Here is a 26,024-nt window from a genome sequence, read left to right as displayed (position 1 = left end):
CATACACATAACTGTGCACCACCTTCAAGGGGTGTTAATAGTCCTAGAAGATGCACTTGGCAGGCAAATCTTTTTTGCATCAGAACTGGTTATACTGCTGTACTGAATGTAGAGATTATTTCCAGTCAGGAGACTGGAAATGATCTAAAAGCACCTAAATATGTTAAGTGTACAACGCTGAAAAAGTGTAGTTACAGGTGAGTAACTTTTTAATATTACTCCATTTTATTCTCTCACTTCACCCTCTACACTGCAGCCTCTACAGTTCTGACGTAGTCACAGTGGCTTTAAAAATCATAAATTCTTAAAAGAGCAGCTGCGCGTAGTCACGTAGTGCAGAGGCGCAACTAGAGCCAAATTTCGGGGGGGCTAAGAAAAAATTTCGGGGGGTGCTGAATCTTTTAAGCCATAGGCAGAGTGGAGCTGCAGGGGCTCTTAGAAGGGGTGAAACAACAGCGAGGCCTCATTAACATGCAAATGGTCTTTTAAAGACCTGTGAAGTGCTCGGGTGCGGCGGTGTGTGCGCCGGGAAGCTGTCTCATCCCGGGCTGCCACACACGACGGGGGGGGGCTGAAGCCCTGTGAGTCCAATGGGTTTTGCGCGCCTGACGTAGTGCCACTGCGGGGTATTCAGCACTTTCTTGGACCCCCTGAGAGAATGCCTCCGCCATTCCCCGAGTAGGCTTGCTACCCTTTCTCAGAACCCCTTCTTTGTTTCTCTCTTCAGGAGGACTGGCTGTGCCTTCACGTTCAAGAATAAATGCGACATTGAGAAGCACAAGAGCTACCACATAAAGGACGATGCTTATGCCAAAGATGGGTTCAAGAAGTACTACAAGTACGAAGAGTGCAAGTATGAAGGGTGTGTCTACAGCAAGGCTACGAACCACTTCCACTGTATACGTGCTGGGTGTGGCTTCACTTTCACTTCCACCAGCCAGATGACCTCTCACAAGCGCAAGCATGAGCGCCGGCATGTCCGTAGTGCCGGTGTTCTAGGCCTACCTTCCTCAGTCACCGGCGTCAAAGATGAGCCCGATGACTCCAGCAACGATGACCTCATTGACTTCTCGGCCATTAGTAGCAAAAACTCTAGCCTGAGCGCCTCCCCCACCAGTCAGCAGTCTTCCGTGTCGGTCATACTCCCTAGCGCAGGAGGGCACTCTTCTCCTCAGACCTCTAAGCCTAGCAACCCCATGCCAAGTGCGAGCAAGATGTCCACCCTTTTGTCTCAGACCTTGCCCAGTAACATGCCTATGAGTCTTTCCCTCTCCAATGCTGCACTTTCTGGAACCAGCCCATTCTACCGCCTGAATACATCACTTCCTGTCAGTGGGACCAATCTGATGAGTGTGATTTCTTCCAGTGCTGCCCAGGCAGAGTGCCCATCCCAAACAGGCTCCAGATCCAGTGATACTCCCATCTCATCACTCACGAGCACCTCCATCATGGACAGGATTTCCGCCAGCAAAGGCCTCATCTCACCCATGATGGCCAGACTCGCAGCTGCCGCCCTGAAGCCAGCCGTGACCACTGAATGTGGTGAGTATGTGTAGTATGTATATGTTGGGGGTTGAATTGTGATAAGAGAAAGGGTTCCCTTAAGGCACAAATAAAAACAGGTATAAAATAATGTACCTTATGACTTAACAAATACATACAACAAAATATGGAAAAGTTAAAAGTTCATTTATTTGAATATATTAAAAAACAGTCAATAGGGATAACTAAACTAAATCCCTGAACTAAAACAAGATAAAATTAAGACAATATATATAATTGCGACCTGCACAATTACAAGCAGACAGAACAGTTACAACACACATTTGTTGGATACAGGTTTGTATATTCTTTCTCCGCTCCCTAAAGCGTATAATTCAAGTCTCCAACACCATAATAGATACGCTGATTTGGTAGTGATACTACTCTGGTGTCATTAGAGCGGAGAAAGAATATACAAACCTGTATCCAACAAATGTGTGTTGTAACTGTTCTGTCTGCTTGTAATTGTGCAGGTCACAATTATATATATTGTCTTAATTGTATCTTGTTTTAGTTCAGGGATTTAGTTTAGTTATCCCTATTGACTGTTTTTTAATATATTCAAATAAATGAACTTTTAACTTTTCCATATTTTGTTGTATGTATTTGTTAAGTCATAAGGTACATTATTTTATACCTGTTTTTATTTGTGCCTTAAGGGAACCCTTTCTCTTATCTAGGTTGAATAACCCTATTTCCCTTGGCCATTACAAGGGGTACCTCTCTGTTTTTCATAGGGGGTTGAATTGTGCCTCATATGGAAAAAGCCAAATAATGCGGCTGATCTTTTCCAAGGTCAAGCCCTCTTTTTCTGTGTTATGCTCAGAGAGCTCTCAATGCAGGCACTGGGCACAAACCTCATACCTGCCTGTGCTCACACTCTGTTTGTCTATGCAGACACTTGTCACAACCGGTCTGCCTTCACTGTGCTTCTGGTATGCCTTTTCAAGCCTGCACCTCACACCACCTGTCTGTTTGCTCTGTGGTTGTAGTATGCCCCTTGCACTCCCTCCCTAGGTTTGCTTCCACTTTGCAGCCAGTATTCCTTTCATTGCAGGGACCATGCATTTCTTGTCTATCTGTCCTCGCGGTATGTCTTTCATCCCAGCCAAACTGCCCACTGTATGCCGCTCACTGCAGGTACTGGGCACACTCTGCGTCCATGTGATGTGTTATTTGTATATTTCTCACTGCAAATGCCTGACACCCCCTTGTGCATTTACTGTGCTGACGGTTGTCTCTTATTGTACACAGTGTGCATCCCTGTGTGGCTACACAGTGGTCCTGGAAGGTCTCTCTCTGCAGACACTTGATTCCTCTTGTGTGCTCTGCTCACTGTTACCAACTGTAGGCACCCTCGTATACCTATGCTCTGCTCACTATGTCTTTCATTACAGGCCCTGGGCAACCTTTGTCTCTAGGGTGGATGAATTCAGCACACATAAAACAGGAGTCATCGGAAGACATGGTGGCACAAACTCAGAATGCCTTGCAAGAGCAGAGTCTGGATCTCAGGGTGAAGGAAGAGAGGTGAGCAGGACACGTATGCATAGTGTGAGTGATGGCGATGGGTCAACAATCCTGAGTTCAAGTGAGCCCGTTAGAAGTCCCTGCTCTTGTCCCCATGAAGGCCCAGTCACTCCAAGTAACAAAGGTCGCTCCATCGTGAAAAAAGATTCTGTGGTTTTATGTTCCTCCTTATTTCCCTAAAACACGTGGTTCATCCATTTACATGATGAGATGGACAGCATTTTATACTTTGGAATTAAATATTGATACCCAAGATTATTTGGAGCTCTCTACACTACCAAGTCTCTCCCCCAAATGAATGATGCCGCCTCAGCTCTTCAATTCCTAATTCTTTCCTAGAGAGATGGAGCCACAGCGACTCATTGCCTAGGAGCAACCCAAGCCCTTTTAGTTCTATTTAGGGATTATACGTTAAATCATTTACAGGCTCACACCTTGAATAATTTCGTCAGTCTAGGAATCCTCGACCATGAGAAATGCCCAAAGCATTAGAATTTATTTTTAAATGCTAACTTTGTAAAAGAGTTTGCACAGGTACATTTGTCATTTTTACGTCTTAGCTCCTTTTTTTCATTTGAAAGTATGGGTCATTGGACTACAGATCCTTTGGTAGAGGAATTTCCACATCTGATGCTACAGGCACTGTTCGCTGTGCCGGAGTCTTAGTAACACACCTCACTATTATAGTATATGTGTAAGTGATTCCTGGGAACCACAAAGACCTCTTGAATGTCCCCTCAGGAACTGTATTTTCGGGAGGGGGGTGGTCTAGATTTAGGGGTTTATTTATTGTCTGACAGATGCCTGGTTCGCCATCCTTGCAGTTTGTTTGAGCCATTCAGAGTGGGCGAAGCACCAGGTTTCTGCTGGTGGAGTCCCAGTTGCTCCCCCAACAGAATCCTTTGCCCAGCAGTGAAGCCACTTCATCAACAGGCCCTCCCCCCTTATTTAGCTATCCTTTAGATATCCATTTTTACTGTTCTGTCCTGAACTGGAAACCTCAGAAATGGTCCCCACGAGCTGAAAGAAATCTTCCTGCATATCAGGGTGCATTGATTTTCCCTTTTCCATAAATAAACCTCTAATTTCGAGGTGTGGTGGTGCAAAAAAACTCAAATGTTGGCCATTTGCCATGTACGGCAGCCAGCCGAAATTTCAGTTTTGACAAAAAGGCTTCCAACGCATCAGCAATTAACTTTTGACAAAACTATTCCCACCACGTTGGCCGGGATATTTTAAGTATGGTGAATGGTCTCCGACTAAGATGGAGGGGAGGGCCACAAATTCTAAATGCCCTCCTCCTAGTCGAGAAACTAGACCCTTTATTTCAGGTCCCGCCGCTAAGGATAATGGAGTTGTATCAGGGATTGAAAGAGGGGTGTAACGCCCTGAACGTCTCAGGATCGTTTAACAGACACGATAATGAGAACGCAACCACTTGTGAAGGTTTAGTTATTTTAATGAAGGCAAAAATAATACAAGGAATAAACAAAGGTTATAGTCACTGGAATCCTCCAGGCTAAGTACGTTACCAGCCCACAGCACGGATGGTCCTAACCGTCCTCTGCATATACGCCGATCCCGGCGTATGCCAACAGAGGGCAGAAATGAAATGGCCGATAATGCCAATCGGTAGGCTGTGAGGGGCACGAAGAGTGTTGGGCAGAATCGAGGAGTCAGGGAAACACCCAGCCGGGGTCTCTACCTGAAGGGAGCAGCCGCTCAACCTCTTCCTCAGACTGCACCGGGACGCGGAGTCACCTCCTGGTGATGCGTCACCGATACCCCAATCACAAGCAAAGAAGACTGAACCGAGAGCAGCCGCTCGATCGATCCTGTGGACTTCCGAGTCTGTAACGCGGCAAACACCTCCTGGTGTGCGTTACAGCTGGCAGTCCCTGTATCTCTGGTCGGGCTGGGAGTTACGACTCCAACCAGCAAAAGCGCCACTGCGCTTTGACTCAGCCGAGTCAAAAAGCGAAGCTCAATGGTTATCCGGTAGAGCTTCCGGGTCCTTCACAGGTGACGATGGGGCAAGACACGGCCCAGGGAGTAACGACTCGACCTACCTCCGTTCTTGCCTTACTGGAGCACCACTCCGGAACACTGCTCTTCACTAAGCAGGTACGTCGGTGTAAACACAATATCCGACAGCGTTGTACCTCCCGGTTCCTCCCTTTATAGGGCGTGTTTTCCTTGAGTTATGTAACAGCTCTCCTGTTTACATAAGGGCGTGTTTTCCTTGAGTTATGTAACAGCTCTCCTGTTTACATAAGGGCGTGTTTTCCTTGAGTTATGTAACAGCTCTCCTGTTTACATAACCTCTCAACCGCTAAGCATCCTGGGAGATGTAGTCCGTTTTCGCTGATTACCGTTTTCCTCCCCTCGCATGACAGGAATTCTTGACAAGGGGTCTGAATTTCAATGTGCACTGATCCTTTGATTATGCATTCAGAGGCAATGTAAATCCACACCATGTTTGAAGGGTGACCCAGTTCTATCGAGCCAAATTCTATGGACGTTACTTGGGAGACTTCACTGTCTAAATAAAGAGGAACCCCAAAGTGGTTATCAGTTCCATCTAGGGAAGGATCTAGGATGTATTCATGAGCAGGTGGCGACAACCAGGTGAGTACTTGGCCTAATTATGGGGAACATTCTCAAGTGCCTAGTCCAGGGAAAACTCGGAGTCCCCCACGTCTAATTCAAGGAACAGCTATTAGGCACTTTCAGTGCCTAACTTTGCAGGCGACCCGGAGATTATATGGCCTCAATATGACGTTTTCTGATTACCCATCATGTATTGCGTACACTATCAACACAATACCGAAGGAGAGTCTTGGTACCTCTCAAGTACCAAGACTCTGTTATAGTAATAAAGCTCTACCAGTAATGTTTGCTGATCAAGAGCCTCCTGCACACATCCTAAGACCCAGTGCCATCCCAGAACCTCAGATTCTGCAGAATCTATTAGGTCGGTTGGTACAGCATACTGGAAGTGACTAAGCAAATGTGGCACAAGCTTTATGATCAGCACCAGACACACCTAAAAAAGTTTTAGATCTCACAGAAGGGCACGTGGCTCATCGATGTATTCATCAGTTCAGACTGGTGTGATGTGAGCTGCTTTTGGGTGCCCCCAGACCGCTGAGCAGATCAGGATTTTGTAATTGGTTTTGCCAGAGTTGCATGTACACTAGCTTTGTACTGTGTGTGGTCATAAGATGGATTCTTCCGTGACAAGCCTAGGATTGACCACTTGGAAGCAGGTTTAAATGGAGTCCTCCCGCCTAACGACTACGGGGTTACTTCACTCTTTTAGAAAGTCACTTTAGGGTTAAGGTAATGTTCTCGGCATCCCTGTATGAAGTTCTTTGCTGTCATCTACACGAAACTGCCAAACCTCTTTTGGGCCTGTTGTATTACACGTACACATGCTTAGAAGTTCTACCCCTCTGGCTTTATAAGATCACCCATAATGACAATACTAGCAATGTATTTCCTCTAGCAGGTTTAATAACATGTTCCAGAAACTCCACAACAGATGAGTCTCTTCCTCTTCTTTTCACAAGAACAAGGAGCAGAACTGATTATGCCTTATTCGCAAAGGTTCCCATCAATAATCAGGGGCCATTGGCATGAGCATGAATGAGTAAGAGACACACTCTATGTGAGAGGACAGTGAAAATCATTCAAGACCCTTAGGTCCCCCTCAGTAGTGGGCTAAGGGTTTCATTTTTTTGTTTCCTATTCCCTGTGACCTCCAACTCCACACCACAAAGGAGATGCTCCAGAGAAGTAGTCAAAATCAAAAAACTCCACTAGCTTAAGTATGCCTTGGGTTCTTTGCAGTAAAAAACTAAAAGAACGAAGGGCTGGGTATTGTTGCACATCTTTTCTAGTGCAATCAATAACTTCCACTGGATCGTGTCAAAATGATTATGGCAAAAAGGGAATTGGCTCAGCTTCAGTGATCACTTAGCTATCTGACCACCGCTCAGTAGCAAGAAATGTTCCCTACAACATAAAGGTGCTTCCCTTTTGGGAAGAACTTGGCTCCAATAGTTTTAACCAGCGCCCATTGCACTAGTCAACGCAATGTGAAACGTTAGAGAGTCACATCTTCCTCGATTTAGATGACTGATGAATCAGCCACTTGCCCAACACAGCCTTAAAACAGCTGCAACACATTCTGGAGTACTATTGTCTGCCTGTTGGTGAACAAATCAAATATTTATTAACTGCATATAAAAAAACCTACCAATTTTTTCCATGGGTTGGTGGTTGCAAAGAGTATGACCACCAACAGTGAGTTTCCTCTGACCAGATTCCACACCAGGAAACAGAGGTTAATTTCCCCCTCACTTGAATCCAGATGAGTGCCCTTTAAAAAGCATGTTATGATACAAGTATTAAGTCAAGAAAGTCATCTTATACTCGGGCAAAGAAATGTGCAAAAGGTTCTATTCTGCCTTCTGGATGCAGACTTTACCTGGTCAAACTGTGTTTGGAGTTAAGGTTGGGGCTACCAGGGACCCTTAAATATTAATTACTTGGTCACGAGAGAATAGCAGTTGCTAGGGATTGAAGTGTCAAGTGTAGGTGACCCTTCTGTTTGTCAATTTAAGCTAATTCAGAGCTCCAGCCCCAACAACAAGCCACCCATAACTTTACTTACACAATTGATTCTTCTTTTCTAATTTGGAGAGATACAGCCTGGGTTGGATGGTATGTATAAAGGGCTGCAGTCACTTACTATTGTTTATACAGCGGAGAGGTCTTATCTTGGCTCAATCTGGTGTGCAGAAGAAACCGTTAGGGACCCTTTCAGCTCTAGATCTAGGAGATGGTCAGATGCCAGCTACTGTGGATCCTCGCACAATCCTGCTGAAGTACACCTCTGGGACTTGTGGTTGTAGAGTAGATTCCACATATAAGCCATGCCACTGGCACTTGCACCAGTTTGGAAGGTTGGGGGAGGAGGGCGTCACAGGAGGTGGGTAGGCAAGTGTTCAATTTCATAGTTGCCATTTGTACTGATTCCACTGCTCTGAACTATGAAACATTGTGTTTTCCAGTATTGAATCAAACATCCATCCTCCCATGGGGAATGCAGCTCTTCTGACAATGCACATGACTAAGGTAAGCCATATATAAGGTAACAGGCAACAATTTATGGGCTGTGTGAATTGATTAGGGAGGCAGGGGGATATGTGAGTTACGGGATGGCGGCCTTAGAGGTTGAACTTATGATCTAGATGTTCACACAATGTTGTTGGACTGCGTCACCCCTAATCACTTAGTTTCTCACCTTCTTCATTTGTCCCTGATTATATACCATCTGCCTAACGCACTTCTGCCTCAATCTTACTCTATTTTCATACATACACTCATAACCCGACACTTCTATTTAGTTGTATCCCCCTTTCTGGTCCCTAGCTTCTCAGCGAACCCTCTATTTTTGTCCCTATTTGTAAAACCTTTAACAATGTGTTTTTGTGACCATGGCAGAGGCAGACTCCGGAGGTGGGCGAGGGCACCACCCTGAGTGTGAAGACAGACTCTGAGGTTGGCGACTTGGGGGAGGCTGAAGGAGTCAAGGCTCCAGAACCCTGGAAGACTTACCTGCAAAGGTACATATACTGCCCTGAGGAGAGTGAACACTCCTATCCATACCTAGTGCCTTGGATACCCTAGAACTTTGATCCCCTTTAAGTACAATGCAGTACATTTGGAGGGACTGTCAAGGACTGAATACACAATAACTACATTTATAAATATTTTTTTAATCAAGAATTAAAGAAAATTGATCACCCATACTAACAATTTTACTTTTAGTTAATATTTATTAAAAGTTATATTTAGACACTTTTTTAAGTGTAATGTATTTTTAAGAAATATTAAAATAAAATTGTGTATATAAATATATATATAATAAATTAAAATCAACATGTACATATATATATATATATATAATTTTAAATGTTGAGTAAATTAACTTACCAGTATTCCTGTGAGGTATTATTTTAATTCCATGTTCCATTGTTCTCTATGGAAGCGTATTGCAGTTCCAGTGTTTGACTATGTGCGGTACTTAACGCCAAGGCTGGGCTGGAGTATATCTACACCTGTTTTAACACCTTTAGGGCTGTACTACCTTTAGAAGTGTATTTTGTGAATTGCAATTGTCTTCTTTTGTGAGTGTGTTTTTTTTGTATTGGCATGCCCCTCTTATATTTCTTATTTCTTGCATTTACTAGTAGGTATTCCATATTTTGTCCCTCCCACATTTTCTACCAAATCGTAGACTTCTTAATGCAGCTATCTCCACCATGATGAGATTTCTGCACAGGAAATAGGAGAGGTGTGGCCTCCGGATGTAGGTTTGTGAATTGCATTTTGTTGCACAAGTAGTACTACTGTAGCACAAAATGCAGTTTGTGAATCGGGCCCATAATCTATGGTGACACATTTACCTGAGCACATACATGCCACAGACATCTCCACACATGAACCGTATGCTTACCTTGGGACAGTTCCGAATTGGTTTGGTTAATTTCAAGTACAACATAATGTGCATGGTTATAGAGAATTGGGCATTGAATGAACAGACATAGTAATAATGATGTACATTATTGCATATACATTTCATCACTTGCATTCATATATACAATCCTGCACGCAGACTCTGAACATATAACACACAATTCATGGTTTGGGTATGAGTAAACACATTCAAACACACAGCTCATGTGCACATATATCCTCATGCAAACATATACACCTGTGCCCATTCACATGCCTACAGACACACACACCACCGCCCACCTATCAAGCATGCACACTCCTGCACATGGCTCTGATATACTCTTCTGTTTTGCAGGTTTGGTCCCAGCGATATCTGCAATTCCCGTTGTGACTTTCTACATAAGGCACATTTCCACTGCACAGTTCTGGAGTGTGGTGCCCTCTTTAGCACCATGGATGGCGCTATAAAGCATGCCAAGTAAGTGTGTCCATCTGTGGGGGACTTTACAGACGGAGAGGTTGGAAGAGCATATTGTACAGGGTTGCACATGCAAATAAAGAGAAGGACAATGGGGAAAAGTACCTTCATTGTGATTTTGATACTTTTAACTCTTGGTCCCCTGCTCTCACAGCTGCCTGAGAATGTGGGTTCTTCAGCTCCTGCTCATCGGCATCTATACAATAGCTCAGTTCTTACTTGTTTTACCTCCCTTGCATACACGTAACAACGAGATGGTAGCTGATATTGTGAAGGCGAGAGAGCAAAATCTAAAGATACTAGGACCACTACACAAGTTGTTTTCCTTCCTCTGTCAAAGCTACTCTGATCTTCTTTCTCAGCTGATCCTTAACGTTGCTACTCTCACTATTTTTTATTCTGAGCTACAGAGCCTAAAATGCAAAGAGGGAGACACAGCAGGTGCCAGACCAGACTTTAAACAAATAGGGCTTGTAGGACTTTCGTGCTATAAAGGCTGCTCAATTGTGGGAAGATGCACCCACTGAATAATGCTTATAAGAGGAATGTGGGGTAACACACATTGCTGCACAACAAATGTCTGCAATGAGCATCTTTGCCTCAGATGAGGTGAGATGAGCTTGAAATCGCAGAGGAGGGTGACATCTTGTGTCGGAGGCCTTGGATAGGCACAATATTATACACCCGATGATCGTGGACGATGTCCCTTTGTTGTCATGGGTGAAGCCACCATATTTGATTAAGGATGATCTGACTTCCGGAAGTAGTAGCTCTTTTCAAGTATAGTGTAAAGAACCCGGTTTTTTTAAATAAAGGTTCTGCATGTGCCGCAAAGCAATGCAACACAAATAACTGAGTCTATTTAATTACTGTTATAAAAGCCTGCAGGCATAACACACAATTGCACAACATCATGCAAATACCTGTGCAACCCTTTGTAAATAAGCCCCCGAGAATCAGCCGGGTAAAGAAGGGATACTTGATGCCGGAAAGTTTAATACATAATAAATATGGGAGGTTTATCAAGGCATACATCACTTCATTGAAAGTGTGGCGGCGGTGGCATACAAGGGTCTTGGCCTGCATAGGAGGAATCGCCTTTAACACAGTCCTTAATGCCACACTCCGTCTTCCTGTAGTGCTAGGCCACCGCCAGCAACACCACAAGCACTCTTACACGTAATTAATTGCTGAATACAAACTTGTAGGCTCCTGGCACCAGAGAAACCCCAATCGTATACCCTTTACAAAATATTCCATGGTAAACGACACGGAGACGCACATTGATTACTCGCTCCATATATGCAATACATATTTTTTTTTTGTTGAAACATTTTTTATTGTTTTACAACTCAACAACTCAACGAGCATCCTACAACCCCCACCCTTCTTGGAAGTATTACCTGTGTACCATCAATTCCAATTATCCAGTAGTATGAACAGCCTTCCCACGCAGTCCCCTTCCCACCCCATGTCAGTGTGCCCCGTCCCCTACCCCTCTTCTGATGTGCCCCTCTTCCCTAATAAATAATGTACGGGAGCCCAACCTCCCTCTAAGCAGACAGAGCCATCCCCAATGCTGATCCAAGGCGTGGGTCTCCATGGCCCACCACCATTCTCCTATTACCCCTCGCTCCCCGCTACCTCCTGCCTATCAGCTGTGCTCTCCCTTTCTTCTGCATCCGAACATATATGCAATACATATATGTAAGTCAGACAACCGAGTTCAAATCAAGCATGCTGTCTGGCCACTACCCAGTCACTTACATTAGTTTTTTCCTACGAGGTCAACAAAGCCCAGACTTGGCTTTTCCCAGCTAAGGCCCTAAGAGATGAATTCAGGAAAAAGATTAAGCTGTCCATTGAAGAGATTTTCAGAATATTTCTAAATAAATGTGGGGTATAGAGTGGGAGGCCTTTAAAACATACATAAGAGATATGCATAGTGAAAAATCTGGAGTCCTTCAGGTGATCTGCACGCCCTTAGAGAAAATAAACATGAAGTAAGAAATCTAGGCGAGGAGTATATTGTGATACAATAGGCAGAAACCCTGTGAAAGCTTAATAAAAAATTACTAGAGTGGCAGGAGGAGGAGGAAGAAAGGTCAAATATTTGAACAAAAATGTTGCGGCTCAGCAATATGGGGAGGTTGAGAGACCAGGAAGTACTCTGGCTAGATCAATAATCCAAAGGTGGTCTCACCAAGAGGTATTAGAAATAAAGGGAAACTGTGGTGAGATCGGTCAGCCCTGATGGTCTTGGCTATTATGCCCAATTGTACGAATCACACGAAGAGGCCTCTGCGGTAGATATCAATACTTACCTTGACAAGGCTACGCTCGACTAGCTAGAGGACCATGAAGTGAAGGAGGCAATTGCTTTTACTGCTGGAGGTAAGGCCCTAGGTTGGGGATGCCCTCAGCTTAATTTTACAATAAATATGGAGACATATTAGCTTCCCACCCCCTAGCGATATATAAAGAGGTGAAGGAAAAGGGCTTCATACCACCCACCTTGAGTGAGGCATTCATAATCACTTTATTCAAACCGGATAAACCACCTAAGAAATGCTCTTCCTGCTGGCCAGTGTCACTTATAAACATCCAATCAACATCCTTGGCAAAATTATATATTCCAGCTTGGTCCGGTTAGATCAGTTCGAATTTATATTAGGTCATGCTGGAAATAACTTTGCACTTTCAATGCTTTCCTCCACTAATATGACCCTGACCTCTCCACAGGAGCTGTAGTGTTAAAAGCGGGAAAAACATTTGACTCTCTAGAATGGCTTACATGCTTTCAACCATGGTGTCGAATGGGGCTGGGTGAAAGAACAGTGGGATGGATTGCTCTGCTATGTGTATTGCCCACGTGCTGGTAAACAGATGCGCTATCGCCATTATTGGCGTGATAGTGTATCTGCCGCCCCTAGTTGAGTTCCTGACCATCGTTCTCAGGTCCCATGCGCAGTTCCTCTGGGACTGAAAAGTAAACATGAGTTGATTTCGCTCTATGTTAATAAAATGTTAGATTTGCAAAAGCCAAGATAAAATCCTCCCCCTACATCACTTTGATTATGATTTTTATTTAAGCCTTGGGTCATTTTTTTTATTACACACCTGGTGTTTTCTCGGAACTGTAACATTCTCTGCACTTCTTGATTTCGTTGTATGGATGATATATTCTTTTTGAAGATTTCTTATAATCTCAACACTTTGTACACATATAAAAGTTGGGGTGAAACACAAGAAAGAAATGATTCTAAATGACAATTAAATTATCCGTAGAAAATAATCAACACAAAAAATTGTGTCGAGCTGTGGAATAATTCACTAGGTAGCGATTACAAGTTGGCCAGATGGAGGGAAGGTTTTTACACCACCATTTCCAGGTTTTTACTTCGAACTGAGGCATAACACGTGGGAACGTCATTTTAGGCATGAAATGTTGTACATTTTGTTCCCCCCTCACCTCACACACACACTACAAATGCATTTAAACGCTACGAATACATTTCGGTAGGTTTGACCTGCTGAGAAGTGTCAGGGATTAATAGGTGGGAGTGATAATTACACAACTCAGAATTTTGATCGCTGAGAAAACCCCAGCGTACAGAAGAGTTTGAATTTCACACCTGGTTTGTAACCAAGGTTTAAGGGTACTAAATGCACAGCATTGAAAATAAATTACTGAAATTATATGGGATGATCGACGATAAATTATGCTATGACCAATGGAAATTGACATCAAAATGCAGAAAAACACAAACGCCTTGAATGTGAAAAAATATGTAATCTCTAGCATGCTTAGGGATACTTCATGCACACTAATGTCCTGGTATTGGCAGTACATTCTCATACAACTTTTAACCACACTATAAACTCACGACAGGGTAAAAAAAAGCAATAAAGTAAAAAAGTCACTGGAAATAGAGGAAAAAACTCCATAAATTACGTATGGCGATTACATTATATACAAGTCGATGGATGTTATCAAAACATAAGTCATACGGGTAATTAGTCTACATCGGGAACACTACTAGAGAAGACAGAACTCAACAGAAAGCAGCAGGGTCAGAGGAAGGTGGACATCAGACATTGGGGACACTTTCCTACAAGGGCACACGCTGCACATAGGGTGCCAGGACCACAGTACAGTGGGCCCATACTTTACTAAGGACAGTGGCCGTACTGGAGGGGCTCACCCGCACAGCCCAACTGCAAGGCCCATTGCACAATTTACACACACTGCACTGGTGGTTGTGGGAAGACTTGAAGGATCACAGAGTGTAGCAGCCACCAGGCATATGGACCAGCATGCAGTGCACACAGACCAAGCCAAGCCTGGTCCCAGATTAATGCCCGAGACAGAAATCACTTCATTCCAATTATATATTTTTCTCATATCTGAGACTTCGCTAGTGACCTGCCGAGAAGTCTTCTCTGCTGTGGCCATGCATGTAAACCACCCACTGCCATCCATGAAACCCTGCACAGTACTTCCTCCTGTGGAGTCTCTCTGCAGTGGCGCGTGCACACTTTGCTGCTTTCCTGGAAAGACACGTTGCAGAGTATGAATTCCTGAACTCGCCCTCTCTTGGATTGATACTCTGTACTATAACCCACCACCAGAGAGAACCCCAACAGAGAGGTCTCCAGACTAACACCAGGAGAAGCACCCTATAGAAGGGACAACTGACCTCCCTTTCTGGGAATCGCCCTGCAGAATGGCCTCCTTACTTGCTTCTTGAAGAGAAAAGAAAGGAACAGCCATCTGGCTTCTCTTCTGGAAAATACTCTTGGAAAAAAAGGGCTTTTGTAACGCTTGACGGACACCTGTAAGAAGGAACTTCCGAGTTCTATTCTTCTAAGAGAGACACTTCGAAAAGAGGAATCCTTGCCTTCCTCGCAGGAAAACTGTCTGCAAATGAGGCTCCAGGCCCTGCCCCGAGAGAAGCACACTGTGTAGGGGGCTCTTAATCTCCTCATGGAGGGCCCCTGCAGAGAGAGAATCCTCCGGAACTCAGTCACCAATTAGAAGACACCCTGCACAGTACTCTTCTTAACATTGTTGCTGGGTAGATAGCCTTTAGCTCCCTCCTACAGAGAAACTCTGAAGAGGCACCCGAGAGAGGGTTGTTTCTCATATGCCATATTGAGGAATGCAATACTGCAATAGATCAAAACAGTCCCCCATATGAAACATCCTTCAAATGGGACCCCCGACCTCCCCCTCTAAAAGACACCTTACCGAGGGAGCGTCCTGAACCCCAAAACTCATGCTGGGAGACAGTGCAGAGATCTCTGGCATACCCTTGTGTGCCACCTTCCTATTTTCAATGGGTGGTATTCACCTTCCTCCTGGACATAGACCTGCAGAGCATCCTCTCTGGATTGGTCTTCTGAGAGAAGTGCCTGCACAGCACTTCTGACTTTTTTCTCCTCTTGCACAGACACCCCTCAGAACACACAGTGCTGACTGTTCTCCCTTTTTGTCATTCCCCATCATTTTTGTCACTTCTATTGAGAGATGGTACTGCCATAATCTGTCTAAAATCCAGCTTCATCCGCCGATATCTCTGATCATACACCACCTGCTACCCCCTCCATGTTTTCCTTGAACATCCTCACCAGGCCTAGCTCCCTAATTCTAGCGTTTGTTTCCTTTTCAGCTTCCACTTCCGAACAGATGGCAGTACAGGATCAACGTGTCCAACCTCCATGGACTCCAAGGCATCCCTGCCTCCTTCTCCTCCTTCAATTACTTTTTCAGCAGCATCTACCCAGGATGTGCCCAACCAAAGCCAGGCACCCTTGCCTTCCACTACGCTCCTGGCCTGGAAGCAGTTAGCAGCATCATTACCACAGATGTCGCAGATTCCTGCATCGATGTCCATTCCGGTAGCATCTCCTTTGGCAACAACTTCACTAGAGAACGCCAAGCCCCAGGTCAAGCCCGGATTCCTTCAATTCCAGGAGAAGTGAGTAGAAAGCTGTTCAGGGAGTGATATTTTATGGGGATTCTGATTCAAGAGGGAGACGTTTTATATAAAAACATGGAATTAGAATCATGTTTGTTTAGCTGTTTTATACATTGATAACATGCTGCTGAACAGCTGCTTGAAAGCAGATACCAGTCTTGCAGAAATACCAAAACAAAGCTCAATACAAACAATCACAGTGAGCAGAGAGAGTATCTCGCATCGAGGTTAATGTAGCGGGAGGTAATTCTCTCTCTGGTTAGCCCTTAATACCTTCTAGTCGCCCCAATTGGCCCCAACCAGTTTCTATTTATAGGTGATCTGCATGGGGCCAGGGGCACAATTTAAACAACTGCGCACTATGTCAGTGCTGTGCTGCCTTTCTGTGGTTGACCTTCCCTGAACAGTAATTTAAATGAAGTTCCAAGTACCAACACTAGTGCACATCTGATGGGTGGGTTGATGGTGGAAGAGGGCCTGCAGTGAGGGCTCTACATTCTTCTCACCTCTGCCTCCGTGTGTGGGAGATAAGCACACACATCTATGTCTGCCACCGCCTGCCCAGCATCACAAATCTGTGATGGGCATCATTTCTCACATACTGATTGAATTTTTGATCTCAACCTGCTCTTAAAGAGCTTTTTCCCTAAAGGGCTTAAGCTAAAACAAAGCCTACGCTCGTAAAGAAAACAAATATTCACTATGCCTATCTGCAGACATCTCGAGCTTTGCACTCTTGCATGAAATAACATTTGTCATGATCTCATGTTGGGCGTGGCTGCGGACTAGAGAAGTGTACAGGCCGAGGCTTCACCACCACCTGGTATGGATCATGTGATCAGCCAGTAACAGTGTAGCATATAGAAACCACATGCTGTACGCCCTCTATGGCTTAGTCGCTATCCTCTTTAGCATGTTGTCACCCTTTGCACAAACAAAACTTCATTAAAATCGCTGCTGTTCTGCCCTCCTCCACCTACAGGCCATGAACCCTTGCATAAGGTTGCCCATAAGCACATTCACATTACTTCTCTATCTTGCCTGAGTGCTCATTCATATGGGCCATCGTCGGTGACGTCCCAGCCACAAGCAGCAGTATTCCCACCTCCAAGCTCATTTCTACCCACAACTAAGACCGAATCAGCATTACAGGCACCTAGACAACATAAATACAAATACTAGAGGATTTCACATCTTCACCAAAAACTAAGTAGAAAGTACTGGATAAGTTGTTCCTCCTTGTCACAAAACAGCTCTTTACTAATGGACTCTGGTTTCCTCATCGTTCAGTAAGCCAACAAATCGCCATGAAATGCTCCGTTGATGCTCAGTCGCAGCAAGTCATAGTGGCACTACATTGCCCTCTTGACTCCATCTCTACCTTTTCTGAAGACGTCTGCCTTCCTGAAGTTGTTAAACTCCTTCTGCCAGGAACTTCAACGTTTAGTGGGAAAATGAGGAAACCAGCACCATCAAGGCAGCATTAGAAAGCTACAAAGATTCAAATTCATTCAGCATGTGAAGAAACCAACACACAACCTGTGCCACACTCTTGACTTGTGTTGCATGCTCCATGTCCAGCCTCTACAGACAGCCTTTGTCCTAGTTGAATCACTTATCTTCCTCATGGCAGCTTCCCTCGGGGATAATCCACTCCACTGATGTGAGCCCCTGCTAGAACTCAGTGAAGATTTCTCATTAGGCTTCAAGGTCCAACTTGTGAATAATAAGGCGACTATCGTGTAGTGTACAAGGGAAACTGGGATCACGAAAGGAAGTCGAGCGAGACACTCTCAAAGATCTGTCTCCTCTCTGTTGGAACACCCCCCCCCCCCCACACACTATCCCCCCCCCCCCCCCCCCCCAATATCAACAGGTGGTTGCTAAAAAATCTAGTGACTTCAGTAGATCCTGCATAAATATAAGTTACGGATAATAAGCAGACCTTCTGCAGGATCCAGCTTCTATCAATGCCAGGTTTCTTCCAGCAATGCCTGCATTTCCTGCAGGATTTTCTGAGGGCAGTTAGCAACTTCCAGAAACCTTCCAAAGGTGGTATTTCTTTCTAGCAATTTTGTGCTGCTTAACATTCCAGAGCATGGGAATAATTAATGCCGGAGAACCAACAATGCAAGTATGTAACGTTTTGTTCCCCATGATACTGGTAATTCCACCATTCCTCGCCACATGTCATAGGACAAATCTGAATCTTGTACTGTGTCGATTCCTTTTTGGGATTTAAGTGTCCTTTAGAAGCCATCCTCCCTCCAAACCGCAGGCTAGAGAAACGACCTCCTGAACTGGACAACACATTCAATATGCAGAGCAGGTCTTGTTGTAGCTATTTGAAAGAAGCTTTTCAGAGTACCAGACATCACTTGAGCTCCAGTGCGCTGTCAAAGATATTTTCCACTGAGGCTTTTAGTGGTAGTCCCTCCTGAGAGGCCCACTCTAGGAATCAGAATCACGCTGTGTGTAAGGGAGAGATGTGGTGCAGTCAAGCTCCAGCCATCAGGGAGGTGATTAAAAATGAGTTGGACTCATTGGACCTACAGGTCCTCAAAGATTAGCAGAAATAGTGGCACAAACACAGGAAGGCCAACTGGTGGAAAAGGAAATGGAATAAATGGAACTTCGATTGTTTCAGAGAGCAGCGTAGGGTATCTAGGTAGGGTGGGTAGCAGGTTGCATGCAGTGAAAGTTGTGATCAGTTATTACCACAACCCTTTTCTCCTGATACAGTGACCCATGCCTGGCGACGGACTGCAAATATGCCAACAAGTTCCACTTCCATTGTCTTTTTGGCAACTGCAAGTATGTGTGCAAGACCTCGGGCAAGGCAGAGTCCCACTGCTTGGATCACATCAACCCCAACAACAGCCTAGTGAACGTCAGGGACCAGTTTGCATATTATTCCTTGCAGTGCCTATGTCCGAACCAGGTGAGTGGGTTATGAGAAGGATGGCTGGCGAAGGTTGAGAGTGTGGCGTGCACGCTTCGGTTTATGGGGCTTCAGATGCACTTGGAAAATACATGTTGATAAAACTGTGGAGTGGGGAGGTTTCAGATGGATGACTGGGCTTCACAGTGTGCAAGTCTTATATAGCACATGAATTGCACCTTGACGCACTGCAAGTGAGCGACTTAACGTGATAGCATGGTGGCTAGCACCCAGGATGCTTTGCAAGGGAATGATTCCAAGTAGGGTGCTTGGTTACTTCCAGGGTGAGCCGAAGTTGGAGCATGTGTCCTCCTCACAGGACTCCTTGCAGATAAATGATGTACCGAGTGAGCAGGGTGCCTGGATCATTAGGATGCTTTAGGTAGGTGATCAGAGTGTTTCCTAGTATGATCTGATGGCTGTGCCGGGTGTATGGATCACTGGATAGCCTGGAGACAGGAAAAGAGCCGAGTGCCTGGACTCCCTAAGAAGCCATTCATATGAGGGGGGAAATGGGTGTTTCGGTGGCACGTTGTACCCTCCCGTGGAATCTGCTAAATTACCATTCTCTTCTTTCCCTGCAGCATTGTGAATTCAGGATGCGGGGACATTACCATTGCCTGCGGCCTGGGTGCTACTTCGTTACTAATATCACAACCAAGCTGCCCTGGCATGTCAAGAAGCATGAGAAGGCGGAGCGCAGAGCTGCTAACGGGTTCAAATACTTCACAAAACGTGAGGAATGTGGTAGAGCAGGTAATGTGCGTTGTATCTGTGCCCCCGCGTATTAGGCCTCACTATACCTTGCTGTACTTCTCTGCTCCTTCACATACACTGCCTTGTCCTTCAGCACGGAGCTGGGCATTGCTGTTGATCTTCACTCGATGCTGGGCCTTGCTGTGTCATTGTGCAGAGCTGGGTCTGGCTGTTCATCTAGGCCTCCTGTTACATGTCTGGGCCTTCCGTCGCATCTCTCCCCATAGGTAGAAATCCCTGTGCGGCATCAGTCACTCCGTGGAAACTTCACAGTGGCCCTGTCCATCCATAACTAGGGCTCCCGAGACCCCCCCAGACTATAGCTCTCTCTTTGCCATAGATGAGTCTCGCTGTCCACCTCACCTGGGCGTGACTGGCATCATGGACTTCACTGAGCGGTATCAATGGCTAGCAGCTGCTACCCCGGTCTTGCTCTTTTGGTATCTATGACAATGCCATCGCTACACCTGGCCACGTGAAGGCAGTAGGCAGCAAGATTACATGTTAAAGGTTTAAAAAGACAAAATGCTAAGACAGAATTTTCTGCATACCTTGCCAATTCATTATTACATTAAGTAACTTTCTTTAGTCACAATGTAATAAAGAGGGAGTTGCTAAACGTGCTAAGATGCCGATACAATAAATTAGGACACAAAAACAAATGAATAAAACGTGGAATTTCCATTGTAGACAAGCGGCATTTCTGAGCAGCTTTAGGGGTGCCCGACTTGGTTGCCAAGTATCCAACAACAATGGATCTATTGCCAGATTGACATGGCAGTAACACGAGTGTCAGTTGGGACTAGGATTACACCGTACACAGGTTCGTGTAGAGTACAGAACTGGAACATGGTATGCGGCGTATAGCTGGATGTTCATCGTAACATCAAAATAAAACTCAGATTGTGCGCTGAGCAGCTCTCATGCTGTTGGAGTGGCCTCCCAAACACGACCTTGGCTGTGGATTCATCATCAAAATAAACCTTGAGCCCAGGCTGTTCAGCCCAAGGCATAAAAACAATGAGTGAACAGCAACGTTTTAGAAAGGGGGGGGCATATTTAAGGGGGGGCTTACGCACTTTTGGGATTCCTGGGGCAGAATATGCTACATTTCATAATTTGTTGGTTTGGGGAGTGAGGGGATTGGGGGTCAACCTTTTTTCTGCCTCTATACTTGGACATTGATTAATGAGCTCTGTGCACCAAGTTCAACTGAGGGTCTGTGCACCAAGATCAACTGAAGGTCTGTGCACCAAGATCAACTGAAGGTCTGTGCACCAAGATCAACTGAAGGTCTGTGCACCAGGTTCAACTGAGGGTCAGAGTTGGAATTGTTATTTATTTAAAACAGACACCAAAAATAGTACACTTCGGTTGAATGCATTCTGGTGGGCCGGCTAGGAACCAAATAAAGTTTAAAGCATACACAGAATAAAACACTAAAGGCAAGAAGAAATCACCATCGAAAACAAAGCCAGTGGGGGTCACAGTGCCCACAACCAGTGTCTTATGTCTGTTTATTGTGGCTTGAGAAGGGTTTCACTTTTTCTCACGATGGTATGGTTAGTCAACAACTCTTCTGACAGCTGATGTTTAATGCCAGAATTGTTTTACTGATGTGGTTGTTGTTTATGGATTAGACATTTAACGTGTATATCAAGCACAAAGAACACCTTAAATGTGGCAGCCCATCACCACCTGCCTGGAATGAGACTTTACCACTTTCTCTGTTAGACTTGTGACGGGTTATATTTTATTATAATGCACTGGTTCTGGGGCTGGAGCAGAAGAGGACCCCTCCCCCCCATGTTTTTCTCTGGGACCCTAGGTAACCCACATTTGGTTTAAGGTGAGCTGGTGGCACCCCGACAAATCTAAACAGAGACAGATCTAAGCCAAAAATATCATGTGCAAAAAGCCGGAAAGAAGTGAAAAGCTCGACTGGGCTCAGGATTCATAAACTATTCATGGCCATTAATAAGCTGCCAGTGGTGGCCGTGGCAACAGGCGTCAACAGACACAGCTCCTCTTTCGGTGCAGCAACCACATTGCTGCTATTTACTCAACCTTTGGTGCTTCAGGTGAAAGGACAAAGAGACCTGTTAGTTTACACATTACCAAGGCAACAGGTGAAGAGTCACTCTCAAAATCAAGAGCTCCCCAGACCCTGAAAAGCCACTCGCAGGTGAACCTGCAGGGCCGTCCAGCTAATAGGGAAGTGTGTGTCCCTGCAAACGGATCCTAGGAGATCTGTGGCACCCTTGCACTTCTCCGGGGAAATCATTAGCTCGCTCACTGATCATAAAATTTACTGCATTCACTCAAACAGGACATCATGGCCTATGAGTAATATTTATTCTGCCTTGGCTATAATCCATAAAACATATAGAGCTCACAATTCATGCATTTACGGTTTTACAAAACAATGCGGACACTCACCCATACAGATTAAAACTGAGTATATATGTTAAAAAATGTAAAATTATTACAACACATTGTTGGTGAGAGTACATTTTAGGCAGAGGGCAATGTGTAAAGTAGCACTGCAAGATAAATCGGAGTAAATGGGCTTGCAATAAAACACACGAGGGAAAAGGGCCAAGTATAACCCCTGGGAGGATTCTGGACTACCTCTTCACCAGAATCTTGCATCCTGCCCTCCATAAAACTAGTTCTGCACTAACGGCAAAACATCCCTCAATCAAATGCATTTCCTTACACAGGAGATTCTGTGCTCATTTGTAGGGATCAATAGTCGAAGGAGGGTGCACTTCACAAGGACAAAACCTATTGCTCGCAAGCAGGGCTTTGCTTTCTATTATTTTCTGAACCGTCCACCAGCAAGTTCCTTCTATAAAGTGGATGATCAATGAGGGAAAGCCCCACGACATGAGGAGAGAAAGAGACTACAGTGATGTTATAAGTAGGCCTGGGCGGTAAATTCAGTTCCACTCGCGGAATTTGGGCAATTTTACGTTCTGCGGAGAACACGGAATTGCTCAAAATTCTGCGTTCCGTGGCGTCGCGGAATATTTTGCTTGTTTGTGTTCGCGAGATATTTCCCCCCCGAGCACGCAAACAGCGTTCGCGAACAGGAAAAAAGCATCGCGAACAAGCAATTCCGCGTGTTCGCAGAATTTCTGCATGCTCGCGGAGATTTTTTACCGTTTTGCGTAGCGCGACTACTCAAATTCCGCCCGTCTTTAGTTATAAGTAGGAGTATACAAAGTTGTAAAGCTTTTTTTTCTTGCAGCCTTTACAAAGCTTTTGGGAAGAAACTGCAACTTAAAGTTGGAATGTTCCACCCTTTCCAAAATTTGCCTGAAAATGTCTGCTTCTGTGTCATCATATATCACAAAATGTAACCTTGTAGAGAAAGATACTGAATGCATTTGCCACTGTGCACAGAAAAATCCAGCAAAAGGTAAACTTGCATACAAAATTTTGCATATACCTTTCATCTTGGATGGATTTGATCAGAGTGAAACTTATCTTGCAATCCGTGAAAGTTCTCTCAGTGCACAGGTACATTTTACGCAGGCGAGGAGAAAGGTAAAATAGGATAAGTATCAGGACTCCATCTGCCCAGTGTTTCCTGAGGGGTAGGAATCTTTGGATTGTAATACAATTCTAGGCCTGTCATAAGTACAAGCACACCAGAGGGACCCTCACCATAGAAATGAGGGATTTGCATTTACACCTTTAAAGTCCAATAAAAAGTACTCCCCGCTGGAGCCAGTAGTGCAAACCGAGCACTCTGTGCTAGCCAGCTCTTGAGCTAGTATATTCCAGGCCCTTGATCAGCCTGCAGATTTCATTTCCAGTAGCAAGACTATTACTATCACCCATTGCCCTTTACAACATTCTGAGTGTTAATGGAGCTCTTTAACAATTCGCCCATCCGTCGAATGGCCCTGTACAATTCTGACTGTAAATTCTTTACTGTTGTGGTTTCTTTCCTTCAGAATCTAATATCATTGCAGAGCTGGTTGTATGGTGACTGATGGTTTACTGAAAGCTCTCTGGGGTGCAACGACCCCTACTCCAAAGACACTAACATTTCCATGGTTTGTTGCAGGCTGTAAATACAACCAGGTGAACAGCCACTTCCACTGTATCCGGGACAGCTGCCAGTTCTCGTTCCTTCTCAAGCACCAGATGACCTCGCATGCCCGTAAGCACATGAGGAGGATGCTGGGGAAAAACTTCGACCGCGTGCCTGGACAGGTAAAGATTTGCTACAATGCAAGGACCGCACACCACATATCTCTTAAGTATACCTACTACAAATTAAATTAGTTAATATGGTCTAAAATACAGCTTGGACATAAGCAGGAAAGGTCCCCTCTGCCTAAAAGACTTGCTCCGATTACTGCTAAGAAGCTGACAGTGCCCTTCTCATCCAATCCTAGTATGATTCCCTTAGGATCATACACATCAACCGTCACTTTGTGTGTCCAACTATTAGCAGACTTTCTGAACAGAATAGATACTGCTGCATATCTTTATATCCCAAGTCTCAACCATGTCTGATATCCTTGAACTACCTTCAAATGAGACATCTTCATAAACTGCCTCTTCTGAAGCGAAGCAGTTGAACGTACCAGCTTCATAACTCCCAAAGAAAAGATTCCCCAGGCCCGAAGATATCCATAGGTGTCACGTTCAGCTGTCACAAGAAGGCCTTATGTTTGGTTTTCAGACCACACATTTTGCACAGTGCACACTTTGTACCATACTCTATTTAAAGTTCTGTGTTACTTATACGCTGGAGGCCGGTAACTTACCAGAGCACAGATAGGGATGAGTAACAATACCACAGCTTTGTAATGAGGATGCTCTGAAGTACATGGGAGGTGAATGGTAATGTGAATTGCCAGTTGAGTGGTTAAGAGGACTCACCACTGTGGAAAAAGGCGAGCCTTGAGTGTAGTTTGAATTCAGCCTGCGCATTCGAAGTGAACTCATGAACCGACATTTCTTTGCAGGTTCTTCCACACTCAGGTCGAAGTGACAATCTGTCACATTTTAGCAGCATGGTCTCCAGTCCTGCATCATCAGGTACCCCAGCTTCCTTTCAGACATCCCAAAACACCAATGACACAGAAACCGATGAATATATGGACTACACTGGAGCCGGAAGCCCAGGAGGACTATCCTCGGAGTCCTCCAACATGGACAGAAGCTGCTCCAGCACTCCAGTGGGCAACGAGAGTACATCCGGAGGTAAGAACTCCTCTGAACCACACAGGACTGCTAAATTCAGAGCTTAATACATCCTTTCATATTGGGAAAACAAAAAAAAACAAGTTAACTCCCCTACCTTGGAGCAAAATGTATACCTTTCAACTTCAATGCAAATAGGCACTTCACAGTATGGACTTTCAGATTTTAGAGTGTGAACATTAACCCTACCTCCGTTTGGAATAAGCTTGAGGGCAAGACACCTCTCTGGAGTGATAAGTGGGTACATTTAAATAGGAAAGAAAGTGTAAGGCAGCAAAACAACTGAATAAAAATGTCAAAAGGCAAATTCTGTAGAAATATGTTAATATAGCCAAAACATGCCTAAAGTGAACCCACCATGGAATCAATTAATGGCTTACTATAGTTCCTAAACTAGGATAATTTCCTTGGAACAAGAAATGATGGGGTGTGTGTGACTGGGCGCACGCAAGAGTAGCCTGGTAAGAAACATGTTGGAGGGAAAAATAGTCTGCTTGTAAGGGGAAGAAGAAGACCCATCCGAAGTATTGGGATGACGCGGACAATGCATAAGGTGGATAGAGACACTGCACCCCCCCTCAAAGTATTGGGTTGACCTGGACAATGCATAAGGTGGATAATTAGAGACACTCCACCCCTCTACCAAGCCTCAAATGGTTTTTACTCTCACAATGAAATGTAGTAGACCTTTGTGGCAGAACTCCAGCCCACCAAATCATGCAAAATGCTTCCATGGAAACCCTTTTGTTTTCACTCTTACAAGTTTCAATAAGACCGGTGCTGAAATGTTGAAATTGATGTTAATAGTATTTGCATCCGTTTTGGAAATTGTCTCATTGGAAGTAGTTCACATATTGGAAATGCTCTCCTTTTTGCAGTTGTCGTTACCACCCTGAAAATGCACACCGCAATCATGCAGATTATGGGCAGGGATGCGTACATTTACTTGCTTAGTGACGTGGTCTGGCTGACCAGAGATTCCCAAGTCATTCTAGCGAATTGACAGGTGAATTGACTCCAGCAGGTTGAGAAACATTTGTAC

The 26,024-nt window shown here is 44.7% G+C and overlaps 1 protein-coding gene across 9 annotated transcripts in view; it reads left to right on the top strand.

Annotated features, from left to right (window-relative positions):
• CASZ1 (castor zinc finger 1) overlaps positions 1-26,024 on the top strand; it is a 220,049-nt gene that overhangs the window by 161,032 nt on the left and 32,993 nt on the right. For 8 of the 9 annotated variants that reach the window (XM_085609857.1, XM_085609856.1, XM_085609853.1 and 5 more), the window contains 10 exons: positions 728-1,542; positions 2,940-3,072; positions 8,151-8,214; positions 8,584-8,705; positions 9,956-10,078; positions 15,751-16,059; positions 18,802-19,000; positions 19,585-19,756; positions 23,835-23,983; positions 24,745-24,982. In XM_085609857.1, coding sequence (XP_085465983.1) covers positions 728-1,542; positions 2,940-3,072; positions 8,151-8,214; positions 8,584-8,705; positions 9,956-10,078; positions 15,751-16,059; positions 18,802-19,000; positions 19,585-19,756; positions 23,835-23,983; positions 24,745-24,982 — 2,324 coding nt within the window. The remainder of the gene's footprint in view (positions 1-727; positions 1,543-2,939; positions 3,073-8,150; positions 8,215-8,583; positions 8,706-9,955; positions 10,079-15,750; positions 16,060-18,801; positions 19,001-19,584; positions 19,757-23,834; positions 23,984-24,744; positions 24,983-26,024) is intronic. The other variant, XM_085609848.1, reaches the window with a different exon arrangement.

The sequence above is a fragment of the Triturus cristatus genome, chromosome 1_2, assembly GCF_964204655.1.
Source record: "Triturus cristatus chromosome 1_2, aTriCri1.1, whole genome shotgun sequence".
Taxonomy (NCBI): Eukaryota; Metazoa; Chordata; class Amphibia; order Caudata; family Salamandridae; genus Triturus; species Triturus cristatus.
Note: the sequence above shows the minus strand (reverse complement) of the source record. Positions and strands in the feature narration are given on the sequence as shown.